This window comes from Lottia gigantea, assembly GCF_000327385.1.
Source record: "Lottia gigantea unplaced genomic scaffold LOTGIsca_101, whole genome shotgun sequence".
Lineage (NCBI taxonomy): Eukaryota > Metazoa > Mollusca > Gastropoda > Lottiidae > Lottia > Lottia gigantea.
In genome coordinates this window covers 436,108-455,590 of record NW_008706772.1, presented here as the reverse complement: position 1 = coordinate 455,590, position 19,483 = coordinate 436,108, and the positions used below count along the sequence as shown (strand labels likewise).

Genomic DNA, 19,483 nt, shown 5'->3' with positions numbered 1-19,483 from the left:
CTTTTCAAATTATTTTCTTTCAAGATGATTCTTTCCACACAAATAAACTCTGAAGTGATGTCTACACCGAATAAAATAGTCTTTCTCAAGCTAGCAAGGTTTTTCTTTCATGGTCGTTTTAATCAGTCGACATCTGGACTTGATACAGCAGGCCGGAATTCTAAAAATCATCGTAACGTATTACAATTATTGACGACCACAACTTTCAGCGAAATATTATGTATCAATGAATCTAATTGGTCGAGAAAAACGTCCAGACCAATCAAACTAAGTGACGAGTATATCATAGTGTTGCTATATCAAGGGCTAAGATTCCATCAATCTCGTATGCGTTGTTGATTTATTTTAAAGTTAGCTTGGATCAAAATTAACTTTTGTGTCTATGTTGTTTCCGAAAAAGAAAAAAATATTCGTCACAATCGTTATACTCATTGCTAACAATGCTTCGCAAAGACCAAACTACAATATACTGCTTAGCATAATTTTCATTGAAACCTGGCTACATAGTATTGTAGCGACAGATGAAACATCTTAAAGATGGGTTCCCCTATTTTCACTTATGAAAATGAAAATGTCAATACTTATATGAATAGAAAGTAGAGGTGTTCTTATGACTTGGAAAAATACCAGTTTGTCTCACATATCCATAAAGAAGAAGAATTAAAGAAGAAAATTACAAGCAGAATTCCAATGAGTGACCGATCAAAAAAGATCAAAAAGTTTTGTTTTTTGTTTATCCAGACTGTACATACATGGACATTTATGATTGGTTAAAACTCTTAATTATATGCAATAAGAACATAATGATATGATTAAGAATACATGATAATGCATTAGAAACACCAATTAATCAAATAGTTTGCTAAATTTGACACTCAATAATATGGAAACCCATCTTTAAAAATAGAAATCATATAAGGTTAAGACAAGCAATTCATTTACACATTTTGCAGACTTATTATTTAAACTTATGCCATGGAGTTATAACTACTTTGTTTGGACCTTGGCATTTCATTTAAAAGTAAATTGAGGCTTGAAATGTAAATAACTGACTACACGGCCTCTTGAAGATGTAATACTGATAATAGAGAATAATCGAGTGATAATTTGAAGGATAATGCTATAATAATTAAATGCTCAATATATATGAGAATTTCTGAAACCTTGACATCTTATTAGAAATAAACAATTCTGGTACTATTATTCGTGATAAAAAGGTCACTGGGGTTCAACCTTAATCAAATATTAATTCCTACAGATGACAATCAAAAGATTTTCGGGGAATGTTTAAAGCAGGCTACCATGAAATTTATTCATTGCCTATTGTGGTTTTGTTTGACAAGACAGTTGTCATCATGGTGTTCAGTGCGTTTCTCTTTTTTTTTTTTTTTGCTTTTCCCCATTTTGCCCGGGAGTTTTAAAGGTATACTACCTCTTAGGATGACCAAAAAATGCAAAGTTTTAAACATGGTTTAAATGAGCTTTGAAGCGTGTTTCAATGATTATTTAGCTTAATAGATAATCGTTTTATATAGAGATTCAATTGTTTAGTCATGACACCTGGTAAGTCCAACTGATGAATATATACACTTGTTAACCAAGTTTGAGAATTTAAATTTTATTTCCATTTTAAGTTTTCTAGTCTTTGTGTAAGTATTTGGTACACTTGTGGCTTCAATTTGCTCCATTCCCATTCCGTTTGATGACTGCTGGTCCTTTTATTCTAGAACAATTGGCCAAATAAGATGTCACTATCGAAAAAAAAACCATTTGGCTCGAATCGAATGACATTAATAATGTGATAGTGACGACATAACCTAGACATGAATTTTATTTATTGCCGGAATCACATAAGTCGGAAGAGAAATAGGTTTGGTGAAAATGGAAGCTATAAGTGTACCCGATACACACATATACAGGCTAGAAAACCTCTTTATAATCTCTTTAAGATTCCCTGTGTCTGTCTGGTTGATAACGTTGTAAGACCTCTGTACATCTAAGAAAATAAATACATATAATATATATCGTTATAACTTTCAAAAATTATTTTGTGTATGTACTAACCAGCGCATGCAGGCGAATGTAGATGGACATGTTTTACTAGTACCTAACCTTTCTTTTAAATATCACGTAAGGTTGAAAATAGAGAACCAAATTGATTTTCCACAATATTTGCAGATATGAGATAAACGAAGCAGTACATTTCTATAACGTCGAGAATCACAATTGAGTTGAGGAACTGTTTTTACTGACGTATTAACGTGAGTCGTAGACCTTTCTCGCCGTGAAAGGTTGAGAATTTAAAAGCAATTTGATTTTCTGATATCCTTGCAGCTATCAATTAGATGAATTGATGAGTTTATGTAGAGATAATGTTGTTTATTATCCAATTGGAAATAGAAGATTACTCCGAACAATCCACGTCATGTCGATTGTCTTTCTATAAATATCCTATGGGAGTAAAACATGCGAACAGTGCGTTTAGAAGATTACATCTTTTTTTTTTCATTCATTCAATTTTCAAATCAATTCTAATTTTCTGCTATACTTTCAGGATTGATGGGAACCGTGAAAATGTGAAGTGATGTTTTTTTCAGAGAAAGAGGGTTAATTCTGTTATTGTTAAGCCGGTAGGATTTACTACAAATCTTAACTGACGCTATGGAATAAAGACAAGGCGAGGCGTGATGTGAAAGGAAGTGATGAAGGAATAAAGATAGGCTTGTTATGGACGATAATTAGATTTTTATCGACAAAAACATCAGCGGTGAAGCAGTAAAAATACAATTACAGGACCTAATTATATTCTATTAGATAAACACAGTGTGATTTACAGGTATTTTCTTACAGTGTAGCCTATGCTCGGCCGGTTCTTGCAGTGATCGTATTGAATTTAATTACAGTGTACGCTCAGCCAGTTCCTACAACGGTTATATTTAATTTTCTTACAGTATATACCACTCAGTTCCAGCATAGGTCGAATTGGATTTTCTGTCATATTGAATTTACTTACAGTGTATGCCCGGCCAGTTCCTGGATCGGTCGTATTGAATTTAATTATAGTGTATGCCCGGTCATTTCCTTCAGAGGCCATATCGAATTTACTTAAAGTGTATGCCCGGTCAGTTCCTGGATCGGTACTATTAGATTTAATTGCAGTGTATACCCGACCAGTTCTTGCAACGGTCATATTGAACTTACGTACAGTGTATGCCCGGCCAGTTCTTGCAACGGTCATATTGAATTTACTTACAGTATATGCCCGGTCAGTTCCTGCAAAGGTCATATTGGATTTTCTTACATTGTATGTACGGCCACTTGCTGCAAAGGTCGTATTGGATTTTTTTAGTTGTGTTGGTAATGCTATTACATCATCAGCAGACGTCTATACTGATCAGTTATATATGCGGTTTACTTTGATTGGACCTGCGATGCTATTTTTAATTGTATAAGATATTTATATCAAGGCTGTTGCAGGTTGTGTTTTGATTTACTCTGATTGGACATGGGATGAGTTGGGAATACTCCTACAAATAGATAACTCTCTACAAAGCCTTTTAGTGGTTGTGTTTTTGCAACGGTGGTATTGGATTTTCTACGATTGGAGGTGAATTGAGTCTGGCTTCAACTGTGATAGCGATCGTTTCCGAATTCAACAGTGTTTGCGAAAAAGTTGTACTTCATTACATTACATACAGCGATCTGATGTAACGCCGATTTGAGTTTCATATTGATAAAATTGCTAAAAGTTTAGACAAGATTTCTCAAATCTCGACCATGTTGTCACAAACGTTTAGTTATCGACACAAATCATTAGAAATTCGATTATATCCGTCCAAAATTCATTTTACCAACTGTATTGAGACAAATAAGACAGATGAAACGATTATGGAGGAATTCTGTGAAAAGGTGGTTGAAAAAGGAGAGTATCCTCGATTACAGGTGACCCAAAAAGATGGAAAATATTTCACATTAAATAACACCCGATTACATTTATTTAAAAGATTACAAGAAATGGGATATTGTTCTAAAGTATATGTAGAAAAAATACCGCTATGTGATATACCGTGTGGTATTAGAGATATGATGACTGTTTCTGTCGAAGCTACGTTTAAACCCAAACGAAAAGGTAAGCCAATTTAAAGCTTAAATGAAATTACATTATTATTCTGTCTATAAATCTATAGTTTTGTCGTCAACTCACCAATGTAAGTGCAATTACCCGCAGAAAAATAATCAAACACCAAGATCTGCATTATAGACTGATTGCCGGTATGCGTACACGCCTGTACGAGTAAAGCAGAATTTACCAGCATATAGCATAGTAAGTGGCATCAGACATGTAGATGTGAGAGAATTAATCATGAAGATGAAGAAATAGTTTAGGGAACCGTAGTTTAACCAGGTGATTATCTAAATAAAATGAGCGATGATGGGGGTGGGGGGGGGGCACTTTTAACGTGTATGTTGTTATTGTAAGGAAATATAATGGTGTATTAGATTATTGCGCTTTTCCGTTTAAAATCAGACTTCCTGTTTGCTCACAATAAACTGATTTACTATAAACTAAGTTACTAGCAGTCGTCTAGAGGTTTTCTATTTATGGGAATGGAAAATGAAATGAATGGAGTTTTACGTCCTACTTTTCTGCACAATGGGAATGGAAATGATGGTCTGGAATGTAGATATGTATTTTATTGTGGTCACTTCGATGAAAGCAGTTCGTTTTAATGCTAAATTGAAAACAAACCTGGTGTCTGATATTTATTCTGAAAAGAGACAATTCTGGTTACTCCAATAATTATTTTATTTAATTGATTGACGAGGGTTGTTTTTGGGTGATAAAATGTCTTCAGAAGTAGGTCTACTAGAACTGCACAAAAATCGCATAATCCCTTCAAATATGCCTCATAAATTCTATTTTCTATGATATGTCAAACCCGGATAATCATCAAAAACGTCGTAAATTATACCTGAAAATATTCCTAACGTATGCTATTTATATCTATGTGTCTTTGATCAAACTGAATTTGTTTTAAAAGAAAGGGTTAATTAAAAACTGAAAATACTAATTATTAATTAAGAAGTTTAACCTAGTTTCGGTGATTGGCTTTATATTTTGTTGAAATCTTTAGAAAACTTAGGCGTACTAAGAGAAATATTTCTCCACAATTAGGCTTTAATTTTACTCAAATCCGTACAGTATTTAACAGCTTCCAAAAAGCCTAACGAACTTTAAAAGATTACGTAACCTTTTACGTAAAGTCTTGGCATATAAAAACAGCTGGATTTTTTTAGTTAAAACCTTCAGAAACGTTATGGGATACATTTCTACAGATTTTCGTTTAAAGTTTTCACAAATTTGAACAAAAATATTTTTCAACCTACAAAATAAAAAAATCGGAATGTCCCTTTAACTTGGTTTGGCCACATTAAGTTTAGCCTCCTTTTTAACTTCTCTTATACAACCCAGCCGAGGCCCCGTGTGCTACAGACTGTGTACGTTAAAGATCCCCCGACAGTTGGAAATCTGGCAAAATTTCCCTCATGGCACCCTGCATGGCGTTGCCCGTCTTTATTAGCCCACAAGGTCCAGAAAAGTAGGCCGTAAAACTCCATTCATTTCATTTCATTTCTTATACAACCTAGAACATTTTAGTGTTAATTGCCTTCTTTCAGTTCATAATGTTCCACATATTGTCTTTCCTCTAAGGGCAATGTACGTATTAAGATCGGCTTGCAAGCATCAATTTGTCAGTGTAATGTGTTGTTGAACGTGACGGTCTGAGCCAGGTATTAGTTTCCGATCGAGTTACTTCATGGAATTACTTTCTGATTAGAGAAATATGAAACTGTCAGAAACAATTTAGCTCTTAAACATTTCGTGCAAGAAGTAGGTCTTGCTCGATTACACCCTTTAATTTCTCTATGCGCTGGGGAAATCAAAAATGAAAGCGCTAAACCGTATTACTTGAAATGTATTCGAATTTGATCTGCTTAAGTGATTTCTTTCTGCAGTGAAAAGAAGAGGTTACTGTCAAATACATCAAAAGGAAAACGAGAAATCAGATAGTGAATCATCAACAGATGAGGAAAATGAAGACGAGACAGGGAGCGACAGTGAATTTGGTGAGTATGTGAGGTTTTGTTTCAGCTAACAACTGTCGGGACTCTTTTCTGAAACTGATTGGGGGAGGGGGGGGGGGGAGTTACCAGCCACTTCTGGGGTGTATATTGAGAAAATTATATCCCTGAAAGGGGTTGTAAAGAGGTCTTCTAAAAATGTGTATCAGGGACACTGATAACATCAATTTGCACCATTACAATTTTCAATCAGACGTTTGTGGTTCCTGCAATTCCACAAAACCCAAGTGTTTTATGACGTCACTGATAAGCTTTATCACATGAGACCCTTCGCGATAAGTGACGTCATCAAACGCTGAGGAACCACAGACGCATAATTGAAAATTCGAATGGAGCAAATTAATGCTATCAATATCTTTGATACATATATAATTTGCTAGAAAACTGCTTTAAAACTTCCTTTAAGATCTAAACGCTTCGATTTTTGTAGTATGCCTACTAAAGGTCATATTATATTGTCTGTAAGTTTGTGACCCAAAATTCTTTCATTGAGTCAGTTGATCAATCTGTTACCCTTTTGGGCATAGAAAAAATTCATCTAGAACCAGTTTTTATATTATTGTCACTGTAATTGTATTAATGGAATTTTTATGCGTATCGGGGACACACACATCGGGAGGTTTTCTAAATTTCTCTCTGAAAGCATCAATTTGCGCATTCCAATTTTCAATCAGAATTCGATGGTTCCCGCAATTCAACTAAAACTTAGTGTTTTATGACGTTTTTATGAGATGAAGCATATATTGCGATAAGTGACGTCATCAAACACTTAAGTTTTAGAGGAATTACAGAAACCACAGAAATCTAATTGAAAATTGGAATGGCGCAAATTGATGCTTACATAATTTTTTTAGAAAACCTCCTTACAATCCCTTTAAATACGAAGAAAAACATTTAATTCTTCATGCGAAAAGGCTACGTGAATCAAAAAAGCTTTCAAATGTAATAATTTGGCTGCATCAATCCTCGGTACCTTGACATGGTTTTTATGTTGTACCAAATTTCAGTTATTATCAAGGCGCATTTATTTCCCCAATGCAATAAAAAAAATTGTATGTAAATAAATAGTGTAACACTCAGCTTAAATGTAACTCAGCATGTCAAATAAGTCGAAATATAAGTCTGAAAGCTTTCTAACACAAATCTAGAAAAATATCAACTTAATATTCAATTTGTGTAATAAAGCAATTTATTCCATATCTAAAACTAAATAGGTTTCAGCATAAATTCTTATTATGGTTATGTAATTGGAAAGAGAGAGTGGCGTCTATCTAATAATAAATAATGGTATGAAAAGAAACTCCATATAACAAACCTACAAACTTTCTCCAACAAATTTGATTGTGTGTATAACATATAAAGTATTCGGTTAAGTGATTAAAAATATAGTTGGTTTTGACGACGTTTTTTTATGATATCTTATTAGTAATCTTTTATAGTTGTAATAAGTATTTATAAACACACAAAATTATCCTGTGCAAAGGCTCGTATATTATGTTCGTAGTGTTGAAAAAAAAAACTAATTTGCGACTTCATTGCAAAGTCGAACGATCTAAATTTACGAATTCTTAAAGGTATACTACCACTTAGGATGACAAAAAAATTTAATTTTCAAACTTGGTTAAAATGAGTCTTTGTTCATTGGTGGACTTACGTAACAGAACCCCCTTATAATCCAATAATTCCATAAAACTAATAAGTCATTAAACAAGTAAATTTGAATCATGCTTAGAAGTTTTATATCGTTTTATATAGAGATTCTATTCTGTAGTTATGGCACCTGTTAGTCCAACTGATGAATATATACACTTGTTGACCAAGTTTGAGACTTCCATTCTAAGAGGTATAACATACGATCTTTATCAAACGTTGTTTACTCTGTGATAAATTCACACTACGATTCGAGAATGATTTTTGTGAACTAGACACTGAATATGACATAATACATAACAGTTTCCTTCATGACGATAAGATAATGTACACATACACGAACTAGATGCTGTAGTGTTATTCTGAAAAGTAACATCAGTGATTGTGAAATATTTCGACGGTATAATTTAAGTTCTCAATAATACAGAAAATAGAAAGGAATTAATGCAAACCCAGTCAAAGTGATAACAATATAATATAATGCTTGCTAGATTCTTGATTATTGGGGAATTTGCATTTTGGCATTTTGATATATAACTCGATTTTAAATGTAAACATGATAAATAGCTTGAACCGAAATCCAATAATTAGTCTTAATTTTCTATAACATAAAGAGGCATTGTGAATATTTCAGATTGTATGTCTATTGAAGAATTCATTTCATCCTCGGTATAATCACATTATATGGATGTGCTTGCAATTACATACGTGAAGGCATGTAAAAGAGGTTTTAGATAACGTCTATTATACTATTCCCATTTCTAATTACACGCCTGTAGTTGTTGTAATTCCAGAAATATTTGACTAGATTTTGACATCACTTACGCAAATACCACAAAAAGACGGTAAGAGCAGACTAACGTAATATGACATCACTTACCTAAATAGTTCGTACGAAATTAATTTCGGTCTTTGATTTGTAAATAAGATATATATATATATATATATATGTAAAGTTATATAGGGACGTAGGCTGAAAAAGGTCAGTAAGTTGTCTGAAAATCGCTGAATAACATGTTTCAGGTTCAATTTAATATTTAAACGAATATATCATATAGAATATAATACCCACACAAAAAAGGAATTGTCAAAAGAAAATAGTGCTATTCTCGATAAATCACTTTGTTTTAATATATTTTTTTAGATGACACAACGGAGGAAGAGGAAGAAGAAGAATATGATGATGAAATTTATCCGGAAAATTTAGAAGAACCAACAAATGTTACGGAGGAAGAGAGTTTATTATGATCAGTTTTAAAACAAAACGTATTCACAACCAGTGCGTCTCGTGCTTAGCTCGGCGATAACAAACGTGTTTCTCTGTTTCTACATAATAACTTTATTTCAGCATGGTGGTTTCATTTGTTTAAGTCGGGTTGGTATTAAATACAATCACCCAAACACATCAATCTACTCAACCGGAAGTAAAAAAGAATCAGTGATTCAAACTTTACAAAATAAAGCTATATAATCCACTTTTGATGGTATTGACGTCGATTATTCCTCAATGTTCTTAGATATAACCAAAGAAAGAAAGCAACGGTATACAGATGATGACCTTGAATTCCGACAGAAACTTACAGGAACGGGAGCAACAGACATTGGAAGAGTGCAATGCTACAATCTGTCAACATGATTCCCATGTCTGTGACTGTGTATCAGAACCATTTCATGGCAGATGATGCGTTGCAACAATTTGATAAAAAAAACCAAAAATCGAAAATATTGCAATTGTTCACAAAGATATAAGATGACGCTGTGGTTTATGGGAGAACACTATTTTTAAGTTGGTCTATATTATAATAATACAAAGCCTCACAAAACCAAACTTGTTTTGTAACATCATTAATAATCAATCAATAATAATGTTCACAGCTCACCATTGAAATTTGAGCCTTCAAATCCATGTGTGTCCAGAATTATTCGCGTTTGAATGTTAAAATGACGACTCGTCAATTTAAGATACTCTGTGATGTATAGAAATTCCTAGTTTGTTATAATTTTAAAGGGAATATGCGATTTTCGTACATTTCTAGTACTTCTGAAGACTATTTACATAAATTAGAGACTCAAATCAACCCCTCAAAATGGCGCATCTGTCCTTTTAAAAACATCTTTACTGATATGACATTAATTGTTATTAACCTTGTGTATTCTTTGACTACTACTATTTTATTGCAGCCGAATCATACGTCGGATATTCATTCTGAAAAGTAGCTTAGAATGGACCCTCAGGTGGTATGGCAAAAGTTCACGGCTTATTTACATTAAGACACTTAACTATGTGATAATGTTCAGATCAATCCCTCTGAGTGATATCACTCCTTTCACGTATTCCAGTGTTTTTAATGATTTTGTGGAAGAATGGTCTAATCGTTGTTAATTGGACCACATTGACGATTCCATAATATATTTTAACCAATACAGTTTCATTTATTAAAAAACATTATGAAAAGACGTCTTCTTATTGAAATTCTTCTTATAAAGGGGAATTCCGCTTTTTTAAAAAGTTTTCACGATCAGAATAGGTCGTAAATTATACATGAAAATATTTCTTAAGTATACCATTTATGTATCAACTTCATCAAACTGAATTTGTTTTTTTAAAGGGTTAATTAAAAACGGAGAGTACTAATTATTAATTAAGCAGTTTGACATATTTTTTGGTGGTTGGCTTTACAATGGCTGGATAATATTGGTTGAAATCTTTAGAAAACGTAGGAGACATATTTCTCTCCATTTAGGCGTTTATTTTACTTTAGTTTTGGCGTTTAAAAATTAAAGGCTGGATTTTTTCAGTTAAAACATTCAGAAAGGGCAGATTTATCTTGACTTTGATGTTTAGTTTTCAAAAATTTGAGCAAAAAAAAATTTCGACCTAAGGAAAAACCCGAATGTCCCTTTGATCATTGTATCGACGTTTCCAAACCGAGATAAAAAAAAGTTTAGAGAGATATAAACGATATTATACTCTTGTCATCACGATTCAGTCATGTTAAACTCGAAACTTTCACCGCACGATTCAATACCAAGAATCCATAAAATGTAACATAACTTAAGTTGGTACCAGGGTAAGGGTGCTAATTATCTAAAGGACGCATAATTTAAAATCGTTGATGTTATTTTCCATTATCGTCAATTGAGAGTGTAATCATTGTTACTTTTAACTTATTCAAAAATAGCCGTATTTCTCCATATTATGACATCATACCAGTTTACCAATTGCATCTAAGTTTACCCATCACAGGCCAGATTACCCCTGTTTACCTATAACCAATTAGTCCAGTTTAATCATTACAACCCAGTTTTCCAATGACATCACAGTGTACCCATTACCAATTAAAAACATTACAGTCTAATTGCCACTAACGGGCCAGTTACCATTACACTCCAGTCTACCCATGGCACTCCTGTTCACCCATCGCCCATTAACCCTATTAAGCCTAATTTATCTATAACCGGTCACTGTTACATCCCGGTTTATCTACCACATCCCTGTTTACACATCATTTGATTACCCATGGCGCTAATTTTAACCCATTACCCAACAGTCTAGTTTATTCATTAGTAATCTCAGTAAAAAATTCCTACACAGGTTACCCACAACAGGTCACGTCCCTGCTCAGCCATTACCCATTAATCAAGATTATCCATTCCTTCACAGTTTACAAATTCCTTCACAGATTACCCATAACATGTCAGTTTACCAATTACACCAAGGTTCATTCAATAGTCTAGTTCACCCATTACAGCCTAGTTCACCCACTACATCCCAGTTTACCCATTACATCCCAGATTACCCATGGCATCCAAAATTACCCATTACATCCTAGTTTACCCATTACATCCCAGATTACCCATGGCATCCAAAATTACCCATTACATCCCAGTTTACCCTTTACATCCCAGATTACCCATGGTATCCAAACTTACCCATTAAAACCCAATTTACCCATTACATCCCAGATTACCCATAGTATCCAAAATTACCCATTACATCCCAGTTTACCCATTACATCCCAGATTACCCATGTCATCCAAAATTACCCATTACATCCAAGTTTAACAATAACAGGCCATTTACCCATGATACTACATTACCCATTAATTTAGTCTATCCATTAGAGCTTTTATCAATTACATCCCAGATTACCCAGCACAGACCTTTTTACATCACATCAATACAACACAGTTTACCCATTACATCCCAGTTTATCTATTACATCCCAGTTTACCCATTACATCACAGTTTACTCATAACATCCCAGATTACCCATTACATCCACAGTTTACCCATTACACCCCAGATTACCCAGCACAGACCTTTTTACATCACATCAATACAAGACTATCCAATACAACACAGTTTACCCATTACATCCCAGTTTAACTAATACATCCCAGTTTACCAATTACGTCACAGTTTACTCATAACATCCCAGATTACCCATTACATCCCAGATTACCCATTACATCCCAGATTTCCCGTTATATAGTCATAACATCCCAGATTACCCATTTCATCACAGTTTACTCATAACATCCCAGATTATACCAATTACTGCCCAGTTAGCTAATAATATCCCGACCTAACATTCAAATATCACTTGGATATTAATTGGTCAAGATAGAGCAACAGTCAAATGCTAAACATACAGGACCAACCTAGGATCAACAACGGTTTTCTTTTAAAGTTCAAATGAACCATTTTCTAGTAAAGAATCATATTCCATAATCATATTCTACATGAAATTTTTCTGACTGACAAAATGAGATATGAAAATGTTGAAAATAACCCCAGTAATAAGAAAGATAACTGACATCTCCAATATAGCATTTTCAATTATCATGTAGAAATTCAATTATACTAAATCAATAGCTATTCTATATGTCTTATTGATAACCTCCCTTTGTATTAAGTGAAATCTTTCAACTTCTCTTATCTCGGGTTTCTTTCCATTATCTCCATTACGCCTTTCGAAACCAACAGCAAAGTATGAATTGGTGGATTCACTAATGGTTCAGCTTTGTATCGATGCCAAACGTTTGGGCAAATTTGGCTTTTGTCATAAAAAAATCTCAAAAACTAGCCATCAAAAAATGGATCGGAGTATCGGAGTAATGACCATTGTTCTGGTCCTAACCGTGACAATATCTTATGCGTATATCATGTCCGAGGAACTGACATGGTCAGATTTGTCGAACTAAGTTTATAGATGCAAACCTGTTCTAATAGGATTGCCGGAAACTAATAGGCCTACGACATTGTGTAATAGCAATATTCAACGAAGAACACTAAGTCGTCTGTATATGATATAGTACCTATTTTCAAATCATATTAAAGGGGAACAGTCGGCATTTTCAGGAATTGATTTGGGTCTTTATTGTGCTTCAATACTAAAACGCACGAAAATTGCATGACCACTTCAAATATACCTCAAACTAGAAATTTCACTGTCTATTTCTATAGATGTGTTTTCTATATATGGCATAGTCTCACTAAAATTCGAGTCGAATTTGTAACTTTCAAACGTGAATAATTATGGATAAACATAAATTTTGCAGGCTTAAATTTTGACGATGAGCTGTGAACACTATTACTGATTATGTAAGCTAAAAAAAATCCTGTTACTGAATCTAAGGTATGATTGTTCGAACGGATAGTGAAGGTGCTCTTAAAACATATATGGAATATGGGTATAGCTGCCATTAGGCATAACATAACAACGCTGATTTTTATCTTCAAGATGAATATAATACTCAATTTCAGCTATCTAAATCAGTTTTTACATTCCGACACCTGGTTAACATCCTCACGTTATTGTTGACGTTTGTTGGTAAGACACCAGGTTCCATTCGGACAGCTGGAATTGAGCTGTTTAATATTGAACATGAAACACCAAAAGAACTATTTCGTTTAAGTTAAACTACTGTGGCTTACATAAATAAAATCAGTCTCCGACACCCAAACTTCTCCTGTCAACGACGAGATGTACGTCAACAAAAGGAGACTGCATGATAGAGGCTAAAGTACATCAATTAAACACCCAATCGCAAAGTTGTAAAATGCAAACACAAAAATTGGAAAAAAGAGCATCCGTTCAAGATTACATTGTCAATTGTTAGAATTTCGGTTGTTTTTGTCGTTTTCTTTCTGATAAATAAGTCCTGCCTTGGGCATACCACAACGAATTTCTTATCGAAGAAAAACTAATCAAGCCTATTTGACCGTTTCTAAGATATTTGTAAAATACGTTAGTATGGAATATTAGCGATGTATTGAAGATTATTAGCGAAGTAATAGGCCATGTGCTATGGTTCTCTCACTATGGATCCTCAACAACAAAATAGCAACTAATTTCATTTCACATCTCAATAATTTTCTCGCTAAACTTATTTTCTGTGGAGTAAATGAACTCCTATCAATATCTAAGTGTTGATGATATGGGATGGTCTTTGACATTTCAATTTTCTTCTTACTGCATGCTTCGTCACATCTTTATAATAATAACAATGCTATCGTTTTAACACCCTATAACTAGTTATTCATTAGAATGATTTAGCTATTTTTGTTATTGTAAGAACTCATACAATTTTTTGACAGAGTAACATTGCTCAGAAGTATTCTCTATAATTGAGGTTTGGAATTTCAAGAAATTTACTTAATTATTAAAATTGAATAAGTCACTGATCAATTACAACGAGAAATAACAATATCAAGAGAGAACAACTTACAAACTGAAATAACAATATCAGAAGAGAGCAACTTACAAACTGTAATAACAATATCAGAAGAAATTTACACACAACGTGATATAACAATGCCAGATGAGAGCAACTTACAAAATGAAATAACAATATCAGAAGAGAACAACTTACAAACTGAAATAACAACATCAAAAGAGAACAACTTACAAACTGAAATAACAATATCAGAAGAACTTAGGACACAACGTGGAATAACAATGCCAGATTAGAGCAACTTAAAAACTGAAATAACAATATCAGAAGAGAACAACTTACAAACTGTAATAACAACATCAGATGAGAGCAACTTACAAACTGAAATAACAATATCAGAAGAGAGCAACTTACAAACTGTAATAACAATATTAGAAGAAATTTACACACAACGTGAAATAACAATGCCAGATGAGAGCAACGTACAAAATGAAATAACAATATCAGAAGAGAACAACTTACAAACTGAAATAACAATATCAGAAGAGAGAAACTTACAAACTGTAATAACAATATTAGAAGAAATTTACACACAACGTGAAATAACAATGCCAGATAAGAGCAACTTACAAAATGAAATAACAATATCAGAAGAGAACAACTTACAAACTGAAATAACAATATCAGAAGAGAGCTTTTAAAAACTGAAATAACAATATCAGATGAGAGTATTTACAAACTGAAATAACTATATCGGAAGAAATTAACAATATCAGATGAGAGGAACATACAAACTGAAGTAACAATATTCAGATGGACGAGAGCAGCTTACAAACTGGAATAACAATATCAGAAGAGAACAACTTACAAACTGAAATAACAATGTCAGAAGAGAACTTTTAAAAACTGAAATAACAATATCAGATGAGAGCATTTACAAACTTAAATAACAAAATCAGATGAGAGCAACTTACAAACTGAAATAACAATATTCAGATGGATGAGAGCAACTTACAAACTGGAATGACAATATTAGAAGAGAGCAATACACAACACGAAATAACAACATCAAAAGAAATTAACACACAACGTAAAATAACAATGCCAGATGAGAACAACTTACAAACTGAAATAACAATATCAAAAGAGAGCAAATTGGAATAACAATTTCAGAAGGGAGCTTTTACAAACTGGAATTACAATAGCAGAAGAGATCAACATACCAACTGAGTAACAGAAATATCAGAAGAGAAAAACCAAAAACCTGAAATAACAACATCAGATGAGAAAAGCACACACAATGAAATTCACAATATAAAACTGCAGGTTACAAAATAACAATATCAGAACAGAATACTGACGGAATGAAATATCAGAAGATAACATCCTACACATTGAAATAAAAATATCAGACGAAAATAACTTACGAAATGAAATAACATAGAAAAAGACAAAAAAATGAAAATATTCTTCAATTATCTTAAAATAGCATAGAATAAGTTACATTTTTTAAGGATAGTATCATCTGTTTCAAAGGCTTTTGTTTCAACAAAAGCTGTATTTTGTAAGTATCGTTTGAAGCTATGTACAGTTGGCAATGATAATTCTAATTTACATTTGTACAAATAATACTTTACACTATAAATACAATTATTCACAAATAATCATTCATATATGCTTTTGAAAAGAGCTTGATCAACAAAACAAAAATGTTTCTCTAAAAAGGTTATTTTAACATTAATATCATTATTTAAGAGAACAGTTTGTAAATATTGCCAAATCACATTAGTATGTGAGCAAAGGATAAAAAAAATGTTCAATTGTCTCTATTGTTGAATTACAGAAAGAGCATAAACTTGTATTTCTTAGTTTTAGCTTACATAATTTTTCATTTAAGAAGATAATATTGTGGCAGTATTTATATTGAAAGTTTTGAAGTTAAGTACTTTTACACACAGATATCATATTTTTGAATACATTAGATATAAAATCTTCCGAGAACGTTTCACCAAAGAGAGTCTGCCATTTTATAATTCCATAGGGACATTTATATTTTTGTTTGATATTAAATACATATACATCTTTCGCTGTTATGTTTGTGAGGGATTTTTTGTAAGTGTTTCTTAATATTGTATTTATATATTCTAAAATGCTTGGTTTTTGTAAAAAAAAAAAGTATCAGTATCCGTAGGTTTGTGTGACTTAAGATTGATTTTTATCGTATCGATTAGGAATCTAATATTACAAGACTGTTTTTGATAGTTATCCTAACTTATATCGAGCATATCGGTAACATACACAAAACCCAAATCAATAAAAACTTTTGAATCAGAATCATTCACGTTTATCAATGGATTATACCAGATTATTTGACTTTAAGAATTAGTAGCTTTTTCAATATATCGAGTAAAAATGTCGTTTCAGGTCTTAAAATGTATATTATAAAATCGAGATACACACTTTAAATTATAAGTATAGTTACTTACAACAAGTTTGAAACAGTGAAGGAAGATAAAATGTACTTGAAAGTTAATAACCATGCTTGGTCAGGATTTAAAAACATCTTTTTAAACCAGAAAATGCATTTACTTTTTACAAATTCATTTATATCAATCATTCCGAGACCTCCCTCGCTGTAATTCTGACATACTCCTTTTTATTTTACCTGGTCCATAGAATACTTCTGCTATCAACTGTGGCAAAAAAGGTTTTTTTTTTTTTAAGGGACAGATGCGTCATTTTGGGTCGGTTGATTTAAGTCCTGAATATATGGAAATGCTTTTCAGAAATACCAGAAATACATGTAAAAGAAAATCGCATAATTCCATTACAAATTCTTCAGACTAGGAATCTTACTCACTATTTCTATATATGACTCTTCTATATATCACAGAGTATCTTAAAATGACGAGTCATCAGTTTAACATTCAAATGTGGATAATTCTGGACACACATGGATTTGAAGGCTAAAATTTCCACGGTGAGCTGTGAACATTATTACTGATTGGCTTAGATAAAAAAAAATTCCCGTTTCTGAGTATGATTAGAAAAAAATTGCTTTAAATCAGGTTCATGACTTTATGATATAATTTACGAAGTAATAAAATGATACTGTGTGGTGGAAATTGAATGATAATTCAGCTTTTCGAATCTTGGTTTTTTTTATTGCAGACCTGTACATAATAATCACCATTGTATTATTGCATCTTCAGAATGCCAACATATTGCGAACTTTTATACCTTGACTACAATAGCCACCCATTGTTGTATCACGGAATGCAGCGATTTGATTTGACTGTGTGCCGCCAAATACAATTAATCATAGTCCTCAACAAAAATCTGTATATGTTATGGCTTATTGTTAAGAGACTCCACTTTCTGTTTAACGTTAAATCCAATCTACTCACTGTTTTACAAACTTCCGTGACACAATAAAGGTTGTTATTGCAAGAACGGTATAAGACGAAGTTCGTAATAGTTTGACATTGTGAAGTTGATATTATTGGTTACAATGTCATATTGAAAGAACTATTATCTACTAATTAAAGGTTATAATAGTAATGTCCAAGTGGTGTATTCTAGTTCCAATTAAAGAATATCTATTGATACTTGAAATGGACAATTTTTTCAATCTTCTTCAAGCAAGTGGTTGGAGCAGAGATTACACAAAAACATGCAGATGTTAATTCTTACGATGGTCTCATAATAACGACCATTTTAGCTTAAAAGGGGCATTTTGTATATTGATAGGTCGAGATGGGAGCAACATATAAACTGAAATAACAATCATCAGATGAGAACAACTTACAAACTGAAATAACAATATCAGATGAGAGCAACTTACAAAGTGGAATAACAATATTAGATGAGAACAACTTACAAACTGAAATAACAATATCAGATGAGAACAACTTACAAACTAAAATAACAATATCATATGAGAGCAACTTACAAACTGAAAAAACAATATCAGATGAGAACAACTTACAAACTGAAATAACAATACCAGATGAGAACAACTTACAAACTAGAATAACAATATCAGATGAGAACAACGTACAAACTGGAATAACAATATCAGAAGAACTTAGGACACAACGTGGAATAACAATGCCAGATTAGAGCAACTTACAAACTGAAATAACAACATCAGATGAGAGCAACTTACAAACTGAAATAACAATATCAGAAGAGAGAAACTTACAAACTGAAATAACAATATCAGAAATTAAGACACAACGTGAAATAACAATATTTGATGAGAGCAACCTACAAACTGAAATAACAACGAGAGCATTTACAAACTGGAATAACAATATCAGGAGAGATCAACATACGAACTGAATAACAGAAATATCAGAAATAACAACATCAGAAGAGAGAAGCATACACAATGAAATAACAATATAAAACTGAAAGAACTATTAGCAACTAATTAAATCATAACGTTTAAAGTAACGTTCAAGTGATGTATTCTAGTAGTAAAACCTTTAGGTCTACTCTAGAAGTAAGAGGATGGAAAGATGTTAAAATATCATATCAATATCATGAAGAGTTTCCTACGCAGTTCTGCCAATAATTCGATAAATATAAGTGTAATAAATTATTTTTATTTTCAATGTTTCGATTTAAATATCGCGTTTCACATTTCATAAATGTATACATCAACTTCTTGCAATAATGATTTGTCAATAAACATGTCTGATAGAGGTAATACTTTATAAAGTTCATGATAGCTTTAAGTAATGATAATTCGACAATAAAAGTTGTCTAGAAAGAGTACACTATTGGTAATAATGTTCTAAGGCTATTCAATCAATAAATATATATTGTTTTAAAGTGAAACTGTCTGCAATCATATGATCCGATTAAGGGTTATCCCCTTGAAATGGACAAAATTTTCAAACTTCTTCAAGCAATTGGTTGGAGCAGAGATTACACAATAACATGCAGCTGTTAAATCTTACGATGGTCTCATAATAACGACAATTTGGGCTTAAAGGGGCAT

General features: G+C 32.5%; 4 protein-coding genes across 4 annotated transcripts; 2 read left to right on the top strand and 2 right to left on the bottom strand.

The window, feature by feature from the left end:
* Positions 1 to 1,933: 1,933 nt before the first annotated feature.
* LOTGIDRAFT_170610 (hypothetical protein) lies at positions 1,934 to 3,286 on the bottom strand (the record flags this gene model as incomplete). Its single annotated transcript, XM_009046436.1, has 2 exons — positions 1,934 to 1,996; positions 3,014 to 3,286. 2 exons carry the CDS (start codon positions 3,284 to 3,286, stop codon positions 1,934 to 1,936), a joined length of 336 nt encoding a protein of 111 aa, XP_009044684.1.
* Positions 3,287 to 3,888: 602 nt separating this feature from the next.
* Positions 3,889 to 9,042, top strand: LOTGIDRAFT_170609 (hypothetical protein; the record flags this gene model as incomplete). Its single annotated transcript, XM_009046435.1, has 3 exons — positions 3,889 to 4,129; positions 6,019 to 6,129; positions 8,939 to 9,042. 3 exons carry the CDS (start codon positions 3,889 to 3,891, stop codon positions 9,040 to 9,042), a joined length of 456 nt encoding a protein of 151 aa, XP_009044683.1.
* A 2,514-nt stretch (positions 9,043 to 11,556) lies between these two features.
* On the top strand, positions 11,557 to 11,907 carry LOTGIDRAFT_135903 (hypothetical protein; the record flags this gene model as incomplete). Its single annotated transcript, XM_009046434.1, has 1 exon — positions 11,557 to 11,907. A coding segment is annotated over one exon (351 nt), but the record flags the coding sequence as incomplete, so codon positions are not given.
* A 2,571-nt stretch (positions 11,908 to 14,478) lies between these two features.
* LOTGIDRAFT_135882 (hypothetical protein) lies at positions 14,479 to 18,700 on the bottom strand (the record flags this gene model as incomplete). Its single annotated transcript, XM_009046433.1, has 3 exons — positions 14,479 to 14,735; positions 14,778 to 15,169; positions 18,570 to 18,700. Coding segments are annotated over 3 exons (780 nt in total), but the record flags the coding sequence as incomplete, so codon positions are not given.
* Positions 18,701 to 19,483: the final 783 nt, after the last annotated feature.